The 16,864-nt window shown below is 44.4% G+C and overlaps 1 protein-coding gene across 1 annotated transcript; it reads left to right on the top strand.

Moving 5' to 3' along the window:
• The first annotated feature begins 2,112 nt into the window (after positions 1 to 2,112).
• On the top strand, positions 2,113 to 13,154 carry LOC110523399 (substance-P receptor). The gene is made up of 7 exons (XM_021602066.2): positions 2,113 to 2,829; positions 2,974 to 3,149; positions 5,024 to 5,227; positions 9,951 to 10,101; positions 10,504 to 10,709; positions 11,128 to 11,230; positions 11,469 to 13,154. Exons 1-7 carry the CDS (start codon positions 2,599 to 2,601, stop codon positions 11,679 to 11,681), a joined length of 1,284 nt encoding a protein of 427 aa, XP_021457741.2. The 5' UTR covers positions 2,113 to 2,598; the 3' UTR covers positions 11,682 to 13,154.
• Positions 13,155 to 16,864: the final 3,710 nt, after the last annotated feature.

The raw sequence follows: 16,864 nt of genomic DNA, 5'->3' as shown, positions 1-16,864 counted from the left end.
TAAATTAGATTTTTTGATTTTGATGAGGACTCCTCACCATTGTAGAGTAAATAGTACTTTCACAGTCTTAACATGATACCTCATGCCTTCTGGAATCCAGAGAGATGGTCTCCTCCTCATCATCGTCTCCATCATGTGCTGTTGCTGCTGCACTGGGGCCTTCACCCTATCACATTTAATCGGATTCATATTGAAGCTAGTAGACAAGACATGCCAGGCCTACAGTATGCCTTTGATGGAGTACTCACTGGATCAGCATCGTCTGGTGCTTGTGCTGGTGGCTCTAACAGGAACACAGTGCTGCCAGACACTGCAAGGCAATAGGTAAACCAAAGTCAGACAGTCCAAATTGATTCAATATGAATGTGGTTGTATCCCATGTAGAGATGGAAGGACATACCTTGAATGAAGCGGGTGGCATCTTGGGAGGAACCTATGCTCGTCTCTTTCCCCCCAGGGATCCCCTCTAAGACGGGCCTGCCTTTATTTAGCTCCAAGGCCATGTCCTCTGCTGGGGTAAGGTCAGCCTTTGGTGACCCACCACCCGTGCCATGTCTGTGGGTATTCTTTTTCACTGCTAAAACAGTACAGACAATGTGTGAGCAGGCACCTTCTGGGTACAATATATGCTTGTGCTTTGTTAAATATTAGTCAGGGACCATACCATTCTGCAGAATGTTCTTGTATTTGATTTTGACCTGCTGCCATGTCCGTTTTGGCCCGTTCATGTTTAATCTACACACACACACACACACACACACACACTTAATGGAGTCACACTGCAAAAAATTACTTGGTATTTTTGTCTTGTTTTCAGTAAAAATATCAAAAATTTTATCATAGCTTTATACAGTGTGATGGAGTTACTTTACACAATTTCACTCATATCTGCAGTGCATTTCAATAAAAAAAATGAACCGTTTCATAATTACAGTACAACTGCATTTTTGGAGATGTGAATTAAATATTTGAATTGTAATTGTGATGTTTCAGCGGAGCGGTGAGTGTGTAATTGTGCACTACTTACGCATTCAGGCGGTCTGCAATACTTTGCCACGCTTTTTCTCTTTGCTTTATCACTGTGGCGGTGTTGCCTTTCTTCTTAATTATATCTTTTACCTCCTCGTATGCCTCCATGAGGATTTGTGCTTCCGACGGGGAAAAGTACGCGGCTCTAGTTGCCATGGTAAATCAGTTAATCTGTGATCTGTGGCGGGGTCTATTTGAGTGAGCCGTGAGCGCGCACCTATCCAGGATTGGTTTCACCTGGCTTAATGAATCCGTGTCTGCTCATCCTGGCTTGGTCTTTGTGCAACCAATTAAGCCTGGACGCACATGTTTTGGCTTCATTGAGCTCAGCTGAGTCATTTATCCCGGATGTCTTAATTCTACTTTTGTGCAACAGGCCCCTGTTCTTCCCGTAATTGAATCCTCCCGTGTATGATAGTTTTTGCCTGCCTCACTAACGACACATTTAGCCTATTCCCTGTCTGTACTTTATCGGATTTCCTGTTATCTACCCATTGCCTGATCTCCCGGACGACGTTACTAGCCGTTTCCCTGCCTGTACTGTTGCCTTTTTGGACCCCCTGTGTATGACCTTCCGCCTGACCCTGGACCCAGCTACCTGCCTCCTCCTGTGGTCCTTTACAAACAAACACCTGCTGCGCCCTGCGCTTGAAACCAGCTCTCTGTCTCCCATCGTGTTCATTGCAGAGAGATAAATTGAGCAACATAGGGAGAGAGGAAATTAAGAGAAAGAGTTGAAATAGCAGACTGAACTCCAGATGTCTGACTGCAGGCAAGGGCATCGATTAATGTGACCCACTCAAAAGACCATAGGCTATTTCATAGATGCAGAAAACACTACTTCCAGAGAGAGAAAGAGAGACATTTCAGAGATTTCCATCTGACTCTATCTACACCTTACCTTGCTCACTGAGGGAAATCACAAAATAATACATAAACCATTCTTATATATGCACTTCACCTCAAACATATTCCTCGTTGTGTGTGTGTGTGTATGTGTATGTGTATGTGTATGTGGCTGTGGCTGTGGCTTTTACGCGCGTGCGTATTTGACTCGAGTGTCTGTGTGCGGCATGGGTATGTCAAATGCTTGGCTTTGTGATGAGCGCATAGTGTGCGTCCTTCCCAGCCTGTGCGCGACAAGAAAAAAGGTTTACTGTTAACGGGAAAGTAAACACGAATATGGAGAACGAAGACCATTTCAATCCCAAAGCTTTTCACCTGTAACTCAAATTACAAAACTTTCTTGTCCATTTGGGAGAGAGAAGTGCGTACATCTGACAAGTGAGACGGTCAACAGAAGAAAGTAACTAGACTGTTTTTACTACTGCGATATTCGCCCAGATCAACATTCCATTCACTTTCTTTTTTCGGTTACTATCAACATATTTGGGGGTTTATAACCCTCAGCATCAAAGCTAAACCTCAGAAGATGGTTTTGTTGTGAAACGATCACACAAGGTTAGGCTACTGGGAATATCTCTATTTATTCTTCAAATATAATATTTATTATTTTAGCTATTACTATTTGGATTATTACTCTTTCAACACAAAATATCCGATCTAAAGATGGACTCGTTTTTGAACACCACGGATAACTACCTTTCCATTAACGCCACTAACGGCTCCGGTTTGAACGACACAGAGGGATATAACCAGTTCGTGCAGCCGATCTGGCAGATCGCTCTCTGGGCCATCGCCTACTGCAGCATGGTGTGCGTCTCGGTGATCGGTAACCTGGTGGTCATCTGGATCATCCTCGCGCACAAACGCATGAGGACCGTGACCAACTACTTCCTGGTAAACAAACACATGTAAAATGATAAAGAACGAGAGAGCTAGGACAGACGTTATGTAATCATTTCCAAATTAATGTATTTTATTTTTAAAATATCACCAGTGAATGTGAACTTGTTTGTGTGTCCGTTGTCTTTCTCCTCCCAGGTGAACCTAGCCTTTGCAGAGGCATCTATGTCTGCCTTCAACACAGTGATAAACTTTGCATACAGCATCCATAACGAGTGGTACTTTGGTTTGGGCTACTGTCGGTTCCATAACTTCTTCCCCATTGCAGCAGTCTTCACCAGCATATACTCCATGACCGCCATAGCACTGGAAAGGTGAGCTGTGTGTGTGTGTGTGTGTGTGTGTGTGTGTGTGTGTGTGTGTGTCCGTGCATGGGTGCACTCTACTGTGTGTTTGTTTTCACTAGAATCTACTCTATGACTGCCATAGCTCGGAACCGGTAAGCGGCCCTAAATGCTGTAGAGATCCCTTCTCCAACCCTGCTTCTCTCTCATATAATGTCATCAGTATGTCGCCACAGCCTCAGTGTGTGAGAGCTGCGTTTTCCTTCACATCATCCCTGCTCCTCTCCCTTCCATCCTTCCAACACCGTCCATCATTCTGGGTTCACTGTCAGAACACAGATCCCCTTTCTTCAGTGTGTCAGAACAATCTGAACATTCTTGCATTAGTGAAGTAGAGAGAGAAAGAGAGCAGCCCTTCCCCCAGATGACCCCAGGCTCCCCGGGAGTGTAAACAACAGGTGTGTTTGTAAACCGCTGTGTCTGAAGAGGATCGATTTTACCTCAACAGGCAGAGAAAGCGAGAGATAGAGAGGGAGGCAGGGATAGGGAGAGTGAGAGAGAGGGGGAAGGAAAAAATGGGAAGGGGTGATAATCAAGAGGGAAGGAGAGGGGAAGAGAGGAAGAGAGGAGGAGAAGAGGTGGAAGGGATTAAGGAGAGAAAGGGCAAAGGGAGAAGAAGAGAGAAACGGTGAAGAAAGAGAGAAAGGAAGATGATAGTTTTGGCATCACCCCATCTCCTTGTCTTGATTAGAAAAGTAAATCACATCAGTGAAGCAACACAACGAGAGGAGAGGATGAGAGAAGGAGAGGAGGGTAGAGGAGGCGAGGAGGAGAGGAGGGTAGAGGAGGCGAGGAGGAGAGGAGAGGATGAGAGAAGGAGAGGAGGGTAGAGGAGGCGCGGAGGAGAGGAGGGTAGAGGAGGCGAGAAGGAGAGGAGAAGGATCAGATACACTCACATCAACTCTGCATGATTACCTTTCATTAGAGCTTGGAGGAACACACATACAGTGCAGTGTCTCTTCTCCATCTGTCACCAGAATGTAGCTGTTGTGCTAAAGAAGTTGAACTATCAGTAATTGCCAATTAAATTAAACCAGTGGAATGTAAAACTAATCGGAGCCATGTCTGTATCCCCTGGTGTCCCCTCAGTAGCGAGCGTGTGTGTATATATAAATGTGTGTCTGTGTTACAGTAATGTGCCTGTGTGTATAGCAGTGTGTGTGTGTGTGTGTGTGTATAACAGTGTGCGTGTGTGTATAACTGATTACTATGTGTGTGTATTACTGATCTGTGTGTATTACTGACCTCTGTGTGTGTGTGTGTGTGTGTGTGTGTGTGTGTGTGTGTGTGTGTGTGTGTGTGTGTGTGTGTGTGTGTGTGTGTGTGTGTTACTGATCTCTCTGTGTGTGTGTATATTACTGATCTGTGTGTGTGTAGTACTGATATCTGTGTGTGTGTATTACAGTGTGTGTGTGTGTGTGTGTGTGTGTGTATTACTGACCTCTGTGTGTCAAAATCGAATTAAAATCAAATCAAATTGTATTTGTCACATGCTTCATAAACAACAGGTGTAGAATAACAGTGAAAGGCTTACTTACGGGCCCTTCCCAACAATGCAGAGAGAAAGATACAACAACAAAATAGTGACAGGAGGATTAAATACACACTGAATAATGAGTAACAATGACGGGAAAGTGAGTGTGTGAGTGTGTGTTAGAGAGAGCATATGTGCGTGTGTGTGTATGAATGTGTGTGTATGAGTGTGTGTGTGTGTGTGCGTGTGCGTGTGTGTGTGTAGAGTCTCATGTTTGTGCATAAAGTCAGTGCAAGAGAGTTAGTGCAAAAATTAAAATCCCACATGTGTGTAACTAGTCACTTTGTGTGTGTTTTTGTGTGTGTTCCAGGTACATGGCTATCATCCACCCCCTGAGGCAGAGGTTGTCTTCAGCAGAGACCCGTGTAGTGATCGGAGGGATCTGGGTGTTAGCTCTACTATTGGCCTTCCCCCAGTACTACTACTCAGCTACTGACCAGCTGCCTGGTAGGACTGTTTGTTACATCCAATGGCCTGAATACACCAATGACACAACCATGGACTTCAAAAAGATGTGAGTACTGACACACACACACACACACACACACACACACACACACACACACACACACACACACACACACACACACACACACAAAGGTGTTTGAAGGAAGCGTAATCTTCAGGAGGTTCACTACACATTAGAGAATAAACTGAATTATTTTCTGTCTGTAGAATCTGATTCACTACTCACATCCTTTTTCTGTCTCCCAACTTCTGGATGAATAGGCCGAGCGTCTTTCTGCTGTTTGTCTCCTTGTAATGTAGCGTCCTAGTGGATTTATTCATGAATCTATCCAACCTCTATTAGTCAGGAGACTGATTTAGAACCAAACAGATAACAGGTGTTCAGTCTGTGGGGGTTATTTGTTATGAATAACCTCTGTTAGACAGAGGTCCTCGGACTTCAAGGACTTTCATTAATTGCATTGTTATTACTGTTTTTCTGTTTTGTTGTGTTGTTTATTGATGCTGTGTGATCATCTCTCTATATATATAGCATTTTATTTATCACACAGAAAACAAGACAATTCAAATCAATGATATATTAAAGAGATGAATAACCATCTTTAACAGTCTAGACTTCCTAGACAGCCATGTTCCAAACTGTGAAATATAAGTTCTTCTCTATGAATGATAACAGTTTGATATCATTAGTCAACAATGCAGCAATTAAAAAACACAGACTAGACGGTTTAGCTATTAAAAAGTTCTTCACTCAGAATTGACTTTACTCATTTTCAGGGCTTTCAAAGTTAACGTGTACGTTTGTTTTGGCGCCGTGAATTGCGTCTGTTTTTCCTTCCACGGATTGGTGCGTATGTCACCGGTCGTTTTTAACTACTCGCGAGCCGCTATTTTTTTGGTTTGATAACAAACAACATTGTTTAGCTAGCTAGCAACCTGATAACATGACCACTGACTAGGCTATGCACAAATGGAGATGGCACAGGACGAACTGAACAGGAATAGACTCCTCAATGAGATGCTTCAAAGGTGGGCTGCATTTGCAAGAGTGGGGTGTGTATGATTGTGTGAGAGAGGATGTGTGTTTCAAGTTTTTAATTGTCATGTGCACAGGGGTGGAACAGTACCCAATTGAGTAAAAGTAAAGATACCTTAATAGAAAAGGAATCAAGTAAAAGTGAAAGTCATCCAGTAAAATACTACTTTAGTAAAAGTCTAAAAGTATTTTGTTTTATATATACTTAAGTATCAAAGGTAAATGTAATTGCTAAAATATACTTAAGAATCAAAATGAAAAGTAAAAGTACATATCATTTCAAATTCATTATATTAAGCAAACCAGATGGCACCATTTTCATATTTGTTTTATTTATGGATAGCCAGGGGCACACTCCAACCCTCAGACATGATTCACAAACCAAGCATTTGTGTTTAGTGAGTCCAGAGGATCAGAGGCAGTAGAGATGACCAGGGATGTTCTCTTGATAATTGTGTGATTTGGACCATTTTCCTTTCTTGCTAAGCATTCCAAATGTAACGAGTACTTTTGGTGTCAGGGAAAATGAAGGGAGTAAAAATTACATTATTTTCTGTAGTGAAGTAAAAGTAAAAGTTGTCAAAAATATAAATAGTAAAGTAAAGTACACATACCCCAAAATACTACCTAAGTAGTACTTTACACCGCTGCATGTGCACTAGTACAATGAAATGCCTTTCTTACTGGCTCTATCCAAACTCTTATATAGGTGTCATAACCAGCCATAAAATAACGCAATATATGTCACTACAGGTGTATGTCGGTCATGACAGTTTTATGACCATATTATGACAGGTTATGACAAGTTATGTCAGCTTTTATGACATATTATGACATGGTTATGGTGCAGGTGTTAAATTTCAAGAACATTGATAAGAGGGAGTAGGCCTACTGAAACATTGATACGAGGGAGTAGGCCTACTGAAACATTGATACGAGGGAGTAGGGCTGCTGAAACATTGATAAGAGGGAGTAGACTACTATAACATTGATAAGAGGGAGTAGACATACTGAAACATTGATAAGAGTTAGTAGACATACTGAAACATTGATAAGAGGGAGTAGGCCTACTGAAACATTAATAAGAGTTAGTAGGCCTACTGAAACATTGATAAGAGGGAGTAGGTCTACTGACACATTAATAAGAGCGAGTAGACTACTATAACATTGATAAGAGGGAGTAGGCATACTGAAACATTAATAAGAGGGAGTAGACATACTGAAACATTGATAAGAGGGAGTAGGTCTACTGAAACATTAATAAGAGTTAGTAGGCCTACTGAAACATTGATAAGAGGGAGTAGACTACTATAACATTGATAAGAGGGAGTAGGCATACTGAAACATTAATAAGAGGGAGTAGACTACTATAACATTGATAAGAGGGAGTAGGCATACTGAAACATTAATAAGAGGGAGTAGACATACTGAAACATTGATAAGAGGGAGTAGGTCTACTGAAACATTAATAAGAGGGAGTAGACTACTATAACATTGATAAGAGGGAGTAGACATACTGAAACATTGATAAGAGGGAGTAGGCCTACTGAAACATTGATAAGAGGGAGTAGACTACTATAACATTGATAAGAGGGAGTAGACCTACTGAAACATTGATAAGAGGGAGTAGACATACTGAAACATTTATAAGAGGGAGTAGACATACTGAAACATTGATAAGAGGGAGTAGGGCTGCTGAAACATTGATAAGAGGGAGTAGACCTACTGAAACATTGATAAGAGGGAGTAGACATACTGAAACATTGATAAGAGGGAGTAGACCTACTGAAACATTGATAAGAGGGAGTAGGTCTACTGAAACATTGATAAGAGGGAGTAGACCTACTGAAACATTGATAAGAGGGAGTAGACATACTGAAACATTGATAAGAGGGAGTAGACCTACTGAAACATTGATAAGAGGGAGTAGACATACTGAAACATTGATAAGAGGGAGTAGACCTACTGAAACATTGATAAGAGAGAGTAGACCTACTGAAACATTGATAAGAGGGAGTAGACATACTGAAACATTGATAAGAGGGAGTAGACCTACTGAAACATTGATAAGAGGGAGTAGACATACTGAAACATTGATAAGAGGGAGTAGGTCTACTGAAACATTGATAAGAGGGAGTAGGGCTGCTGAAACATTAATAAGAGGGAGTAGGCCTACTGAAACATTGATAAGAGGGAGTAGGGCTGCTGAAACATTGATAAGAGGGAGTAGGCCTACTGAAACATTGATAAGAGGGAGTAGACCTACTGAAACATTGATAAGAGAGAGTAGGCATACTGAAACATTGATAAGAGGGAGTAGACATACTGAAACATTAATAAGAGGGAGTAGACATACTGAAACATTGATAAGAGGGAGTAGGCCCACTGAAACATTGATAAGAGGGAGTAGACATACTGAAACATTGATAAGAGGGAGTAGGCATACTGAAACATTGATAAGAGGGAGTAGGCCTACTGAAACATTGATAAGAGGGAGTAGACCTACTGAAACATTGATAAGAGAGAGTAGGCATACTGAAACATTGATAAGAGGGAGTAGACATACTGAAACATTAATAAGAGGGAGTAGACATACTGAAACATTGATAAGAGGGAGTAGGCCTACTGAAACATTGATAAGAGGGAGTAGACATACTGAAACATTGATAAGAGGGAGTAGGCATACTGAAACATTGATAAGAGGGAGTAGACATACTGAAACATTGATAAGAGGGAGTAGGCCTACTGAAACATTGATAAGAGGGAGTAGGCCTACTGAAACATTGATAAGAGGGAGTAGGCCTACTGAAGCATTAGGAGCATTAATAGCTGTAGCTATATTAGTGTCTTGCGTGTTGTTTATGGTGAAAATGCTATTAAAACATTCTCATGTAGATCATTTGGTGTTTCCGTCCCTTCAATGCATAGTATGCCTGTAACTCAATGCACTGCTTTTTAAATATATATATTTTTCTTTAGGGACACATTTAGGGCAATTAACTAATGCCTTTAACTCAATTAATTATTTGAATTGTTTGACAGCCCTACTAATTATTTGTCGTTATGGTCCTGACTTTTTCCTAGTTCTCTCAGGCCCGGATTCAATCTGATCGCAGGTTATAAGCATTGCGAATTTTAAAGGCAATGTTCCCCTCGTTCGTGGAGATCCCATTATCAGGAAAACATTACATATGCTGTACAATCTGAAATTCCCTTTAAAAGTCGTAATGCCTATAGCCCTCAATCGGATTGAATCCCAGCCTCACTCGTTTCACAGTTCTCTCTCTCTGTCCCGACATTTTCTCCTTCTCTCTATCACTCATTCTCTGTGTTTCTCTCTCTCCATCTACCCATGCTCTCCCCCGTGTGTGTGTGTGTGTGTGTTATTTAGTATTACCATTAGTCTCAGGTGTTCAGGGGAATGAAGTCATTTCCAAAAGCAGCGGAGTCCCTGTAGTTCGTCTGATGTTAGGAGTTAGGGGCTAGGGCTTGATTTAGGCCTCTTTCTTCTGTCTTCCTCAGTAAATTGATTTCACATCTTTCAGTGAGAGCTGATCTTCTGGGCCGCTACTCCCTGTAGCAAGACTGATAAGGGATCAGCAGACATTGTGTGTGTGTGTACGTATGTTCGGAGGCAGAGATAAGGAATCAAATCAGAACAGGGTTGACTAGACGAGACCTGAGACCCCAGTCTAACAATCTCATTAGTGTGTGTGTGTCTCTGTCTGTGTAGGTACTCTGTGTCTGTGGTGTTGCTGTACTACTTCCTGCCGCTGTGCATTATGGGATGTGCCTACCTGGTGGTGGGCTCGTCCCTGTGGGCGGGGACTATCCCTGGAGACTCCACCCACCGCTACCGAGAGCAGCTAATCGCCAAACGCAAGGTACACACACACACACACACACACACAAATGCACACGCACGCACACACACACACACACACACACACATACATACTTGGGGCGGCAGGGTAGCCTAGTGGTTAGAGCGTTGGACTAGTAACCGGAAGGTTGCAAGTTCAAACCCCCGAGCTGACAAGGTACAAATCTGTCGTTCTGCCCCTGAACAGGCAGTTAACCCACTGTTCCTAGGCCGTCATTGAAAATAAGAATTTGTTCTTAACTGACTTGCCTAGTTAAATAAAAGTAAAACAAAAAAACTCAAGCTCACAGGCAGAACACAATACCTGTAGGGGCACACTCTTACACACAGCAGGGAACCTCTTAAGTGAATATTCTTAGGCAAATCCCTAAATTGCTTTTAACCGACCCCTCCTTCTCTCTAGGTCGTGAAGATGATGATCGTGGTGGTGTGTACGTTTGCAGTGTGCTGGCTGCCTTACCACATCTACTTCCTGCTCCAGCAGTTCCACCCTGACCCCATGCAGCTGTTTGAGTGGCGCTACATCCAGCAGGTCTACCTGGCTGTCCTGTGGTTGGCCATGAGCTCCACCATGTACAACCCTATCATCTACTGCTGTCTCAATGACAGGTAGGTGACTGTACACACCACAGGTGGCTGGTGGCACCTTCATTGTGGAGGATGGGCTCATACTAATGGCTAGAATGGAATGATAGGAGTGGTACCAAACACATGGTCTTTGATACCATTCCATTCAGTCCATTCCAGCCATTAATATTATATGTCCTCTCCTCACCAGCCTCCTGTGGTACACACACAAGCGCAAACACAACAGGCATGTGTATACACACACACACACACACACACACACACACACACACACACACACACACACACACACACACACACACACACACACACACACACACACACACACACACACACACACACACACACACACACACACACACACACTCTCTCCCCATCTCTCTCTCTCTCTCACTCCCCCCTATCTCCCTCTTTCTCTCTCAACCCTCTTTCTGTTCAGATTCAGGGCAGGCTTTCAGCAGGTGTTCTGTTGGTGTCCGTGTGTTCCTGCCGCCTCCTACGAGGGACTGGAACTCAAGTCCACCCGCTACCTACAGACCCAGGTGTGTATAGATTCCCTCTTCTTTCTGGGTGTGTGTATTGTTTATTTAACTAGGCAAGTCGGTTAAGAACAAATTATTATTTTCAATGACGGCCTAGGAACAGTGGGTTAACTGCCTTGTTCAGGGACAGAACGACAGATGTTTTACCTTGTCAGCTCTGGGATTCGATCTTGCAACCTTTCAGTTACTAGTATGAGTGTGTATTTTTAAGTTCTGTCCCAATTATCTCTGTTTCCAGATGAGTGTGTACCGGGCCAGCCGGATGGAGACCAGTATGTCAACAGTTCTGCAGCCCACTGAGGAGGAGCGCTGTGGGGCAGAGCAGCCAGCCAGCCCCCCTATCATCCAGACAACCATGGAGCTCACCTCCACCTCCAACGGCTCAGCCTCACGATCAGCCCTCAACCCCCCCGACAGCCCTGCTTACTACGGCAGACATAACATGGACTAGTGGCCTAACAAACGCCTAACTGAATTAGTCGTGGTTTAATGTCACTTAACCCAGAACTAAAATGTTACGTCATTTGGTCAGCTGCTCGATTAGGTTCTAGTGGGAAGTGTGTTAGAAATGGAGATTTCCGTTTTGTCTCCACTCTCACAAAAGGAAAATCTCAGTCAATCCCTCCCACCCCCTTCTGATATTTTCACCGGTGGTTATCATCCGCCGAAGTAAAGCAGTTTAAGCACCGCCTTCACCCAATCCTGATATGTCCAAATAAACAGTGATGAAAACCCAAACCCCAGAACTATTGCTGCTCGTATCCCATATTATGCCGACAGGTGTACTGTACCAGTTATGTTTACTGTAGGTACTGTCCACGGGAGATTATACGTGGTTTAGTGCACTATAGCCTGGGCTAGTGCTCTATTCTCACACATTCTAATGCCGACACATCGGCTAGGGCTGCCTCAATTCGTTGGGGGATGGACTCTACAAGGTGTCGAAAACATTCCACAGGGATGCTGGCCCATGTTGACTCCAATGCTTCCCTTGCTTTTTTTGTGAGTGTTTTTGTGTGAAAGTCAGGCAGTGTGTTAATTTCTTCATACAAGTGTGTGTGTGTGTGTGTGTGTGTGTGTGTGTGTGTGTGTGTGTGTGTGTGTGTGTGTGTGTGTGTGTGTGTGTGTGTGTGTGTGTGTGTGTGTGTGTGTGTGTGTGTGTGTGTGTGTGTGTGTGTGTGTGTGTGTGTGTGTGTGTGTGTTTTTCCGGGAGGTGATGTGTGTTGGTTCAGCACCTGTTGTCAGGGATTACTGCTCAGAGACGACAATTTGAGGAGCAGTACTCTGTCTGCCTGGTCAGAACAAAGGTCAGATATATATAGACAGGAGAGGAAAGAGGGGGACACAAATAGAGTCTAGAAGAGGGGGGAGGAGAGTAGAGGAAGAAAGGAGGGAAAACAGTGAGACGGGTCAGTTGAAAGAGAGGAGGGATCAGAGTGAGAGGGGTCAGTAGGAAGAGAGGAGGGATCAGAGTGAGAGGGGTCAGTAGAAAGAGAGGAGGGATCAGAGTGAGAGGGGTCAGTAGAAAGAGAGGAGGGATCAGAGTGAGAGTGGTCATTCAAAAGAGAAGAGGGATCAGTGAGAGGGGTCAGTTGAAACAGAGGAGGGATCAGTGTGATAGTGGTAAGTAGGAAGAGAGGAGGGATCTGTGTGAGTGGTCATTCAAAAGAGAGGTGGAATCAGAGTGAGAGTGGTCATTCAAAAGAGAGAAGGGATCAGAGTGAGAGTGGTCATTCAAAAGAGAGAAGGGATCAGAGTGAGAGTGGTCATTCAAAAGAGAGAAGGGATCAGAGTGAGAGTGGTCAGTAGGAAGAGAGGAGGGATCAGACTGAGAGGGGTCAGTGAGAAAAGAGAGGAGGGATCAGAGTGAGAGTGGTCAGTAGGAAGAGAGGAGGAATCAGAGTGAGAGTGGTCAGTAGGAAGAGAGGAGGGATCAGAGTGAGAGTGGTCAGTAGGAAGAGAGGAGGGATCAGAGTGAGAGTGGTCAGTAGGAAGAGAGGAGGAATCAGAGTGAGAGGTGTCAGTAGGAAGAGAGGAGAGGTAGAGGAAAAACAGTATACTCTTCTGCCTCTCTAAGCCCCATCTGTATTATATTATATTCATATTTATGTAGTTATCTGTATTACCTCATCTGTTCACACACAGAGTATGGAGCAGGGCCATGGGGGGCTGGCTGCGTGTGTATGTGTGTGTGTGTGTGTGTGTGTGTGTGTGTGTGTGTGTGTGTGTGTGTGTGTGTGTGTGTGTGTGTGTGTGTGTGTGTGTGTGTGTGTGTGTGTGTGTGTGTGTGTGTGTGTGTGTGTGTGTGTGTGTGTGTGTGTGCCGATATGTTACTTAGTATGTTACTTAGTATTTTATTTGGTCTGTTACTTAGTATTGTATTTAGTATGTTACTTAGTATGTTATTTAGAATGTTACTTAGTATGGTATTTAGAATGTTACTTAGTATGTTACTTAGTATGTTATTTAGAATGTTACTTAGTATGTTACTTAGTATGTTACTTAGTATGTTGTTTAGAATGTTACTTAGTATGTTATTTAGAATGTTACTTAGTATGTTACTTAGTATGTGTCTAGGATTTAATGTGTATGTATAATGTACGTATGTTCTCTATATACATGCTTGGTTCACACAAACACTGGTACTTAAAATCTCTGCCACAGCTGGTGGCTGACGTATCACAGCCAGGTATGACATGCCAAGTGTCACTCAATGCCCAGGTGTGTGTGTGTGTGTGTGTGTCTTGCTTTGAACACCTGACTGAGCGTCCACCAACTGCTCCTTTCCTACAATGTGTGTGTGTGTGTCTGAACAATGATGCATGCGCGCGCACACACACACACACACACACACACACACACACACACACACACACACACACACACACACACACACACACACACACACACACCTGATTGTCATGCTTTGTTTCAGCTATCTGTGCATGAGGATAAGCGCCAGTGTGATTGATGCATGATTGTCACAAAAAAACTGGACATATGTGACCGTTTAATTTAGAAGGTAAACAAACTATTTCAACTGATTTACCTGAACTGAGAATATTATTTCCTCCATGATTGTCATGGCACACAATGTTTTATAAAGTATAGTCATTTTTATTTCTTCTTATTGAGTGTGTCCTGTGTTTACATAAATTAACATGAAAAGTGAAACAATTTAATGTGTTATGGAATGGTGACTCTGTACTGAATATACAGTATCTATCTATGGTTTTGTTGTGCATCAAAATATGTTGCCCAGAGTTTTGCAGTCTTCATGTTCGTGTTGTATTGAATGACATTGTAACCATGTCAGCGTCAGTGGTGTATAGGTGAGGACGGAGTCAAGCGCAGGAAACAGAACTGAGTAAAAATAACGTACTTTACTCTGGGAAAAGAAACAGTTCAATAAATCCACGTAGGGACAACAAACCCTAACACACAAGACTAACACAAAACAGGAACAATCACACACAAAACATCATGGAAAAAGAAATGTGGATCGGTGGCAGCTAGAAAGATGGTGACAACGACTGTCGAACGCCGCCCGACCAAGGAGAGGCACCAACTTCGGCGGAAGTCGTGACAGTACCCCCACCTTGATGCGCGGCTCCAGCAGCGCGCCGACACCGGCCTCGGGGACGACCCGGAGGACGAGGCGCAGGGCGATCCGGGTGGAGACGGTGATATTCCTGTAGTAAGGAAGGGTCCAGGATGTCCTCCACCGGCACCCAGCATCTCTCCTCCACCGGCACACAGCATCTCTCCTCCACCGGCACCCAGCACCTCTCCTCCGGACCATACCCCTCCCACTCCACGAGGTACTGAAGGCCCCTCGCCCGACGCCTAGACTCCATGATGGCTCGTACGGTATTCGCCTGGGCCCCCTCGATGTCCAGAAGGGGCGGAGGAACCTCCCGCACCTCGGACTACTGGAGCGGACCAGCCACCACCGGCCTGAGGAGAGACACATGGAACGAGGGGTTAATACGATAATCAGGGGGAAATTGTAACCTATAACATACCTCATTCAGTCTCCTCAGGACTTTAAATGGCCCCACAAACCGCGGACCCAGCTTCCGGCAGGGCAGGCGAAGGGGCAGATTTCGGGTAGAGAGCCAGACCCGGTCTCCCGGTGCATACACCAGGGCCTTACTGCGGTAACTCTCTCCACCTGCCCATTACTTTCGGGGTGAAACCCTGAGGTAAGACTGACCGAGACCCCCAGACGTTCCATGAACGCCCTCCAGACCATTGATGTGAACTGGGGACCCCGATCAGACACTATATCCTCAGGCACCCCGTAGTACCGGAAGACATGTGTAAACAGGGCCTCCGCAGTCTGTAGGGCCTTAGGGAGACCGGGCAAAGGAATGAGACGGCAGGACTTAGAAAACCGATCCACAACAACCAGAATCGTGGTTCCCTTGTGAAGGAGGAAGATCCGTCACAAAATCCACCAATAGGTGGGACCACGGCCGTTGTGGAACGGGTAGGGGTTGTAATTTCCCTTGGGTTAGGTGTCTAGGTGCCTTGCACTGAGAGCACACCGAGCAGGAGGAAACATACACCCTCACGTCCTTAGCTAAAGTGGGCCACCAGTACTTCCCACTAAGACAGAGCAGTGTCCGACCGATGCCAGGATGACCAGAGGAGGGTGACGTGTGAGCCCAACTATGAACGCTAAGGAGGGATCAGGATGAGCCAACACAGGAGCCGAGGTAAACAGAGCCTTCAGTTGACAAAAGCTCTGTTCGCCCCAGCTGTCCACTGCAGTCGCACCGGTCCCCCCTTCAGCAAAGAGGTAATGGGAGCCGGTGGCAGCTAGAAAGCCGGTGACGACGACTGCCGAACGCCGCCCGAACAAGGAGAGGCACCAACTGCAGCGGAAGTCGTGACAGACCATTATATTTTTCTACCTGACTGAAGTATGATTACATATTATTTACCATATCAAACAGTAGCTAGACATCATTCTGTCAAAATAGTAAAAGTTGTGAATTATCTGAAGAATCCTGCTGATACACCACAAATAAACATATTTATGATACAGAAAACTTTCTAAAGTAGTACATTATATCAAGATAAAATGAGGAACGTTAACTTGGAAAGTTGACGTTCTCTAAATGGCTGTCTTGACAGACATCCTAGCCTTTAGGACAATCCATTCCACAGGAGGACAGACTGTCTGTGTTCAGCATATCCATCAGTCTGATCAGAAAACCTGGAAAGTAGTGCAGTATATGGGGAAGGGACCTAACGACAACAACATGAGGAAAGTTAACTGTCTGTGAGTCCCAGACAATCCATTCCACAGGAGGACAGGCTGTCTGTATGGAGAGATGCTGTTAACAGCCCATCGATTCGTCTGATCAGTAAATCCATTCAAGTCTCTGTCTGTCTGTGTCTGTCTTGTCTGCCTGTCCATATGTCTGTCTGTGTCTGTCTTGTCTGCCTGTCCATCTGTCTATCTGTGTTGGTCTTGTCTGCCTGCCCATCTGTCTGTCTGTGTCTGTCTTGTCTGCCTGTCCATCTGTCTGTCTGTGTCTGTCTTGTCTGCCAGCCCATCTGTCTATCTGTGTTGGTCTTGTCTGCCTGCCCATCTGTCTGTCTGTCTGTCTTGTCTGCCTGCCC

Source organism: Oncorhynchus mykiss, chromosome 5, assembly GCF_013265735.2.
Source record: "Oncorhynchus mykiss isolate Arlee chromosome 5, USDA_OmykA_1.1, whole genome shotgun sequence".
Classification (NCBI taxonomy): Eukaryota; Metazoa; Chordata; class Actinopteri; order Salmoniformes; family Salmonidae; genus Oncorhynchus; species Oncorhynchus mykiss.
The sequence above is the reverse complement of the archived record's forward strand: the minus strand, read 5'-3'. Positions and strand labels throughout refer to the sequence as shown.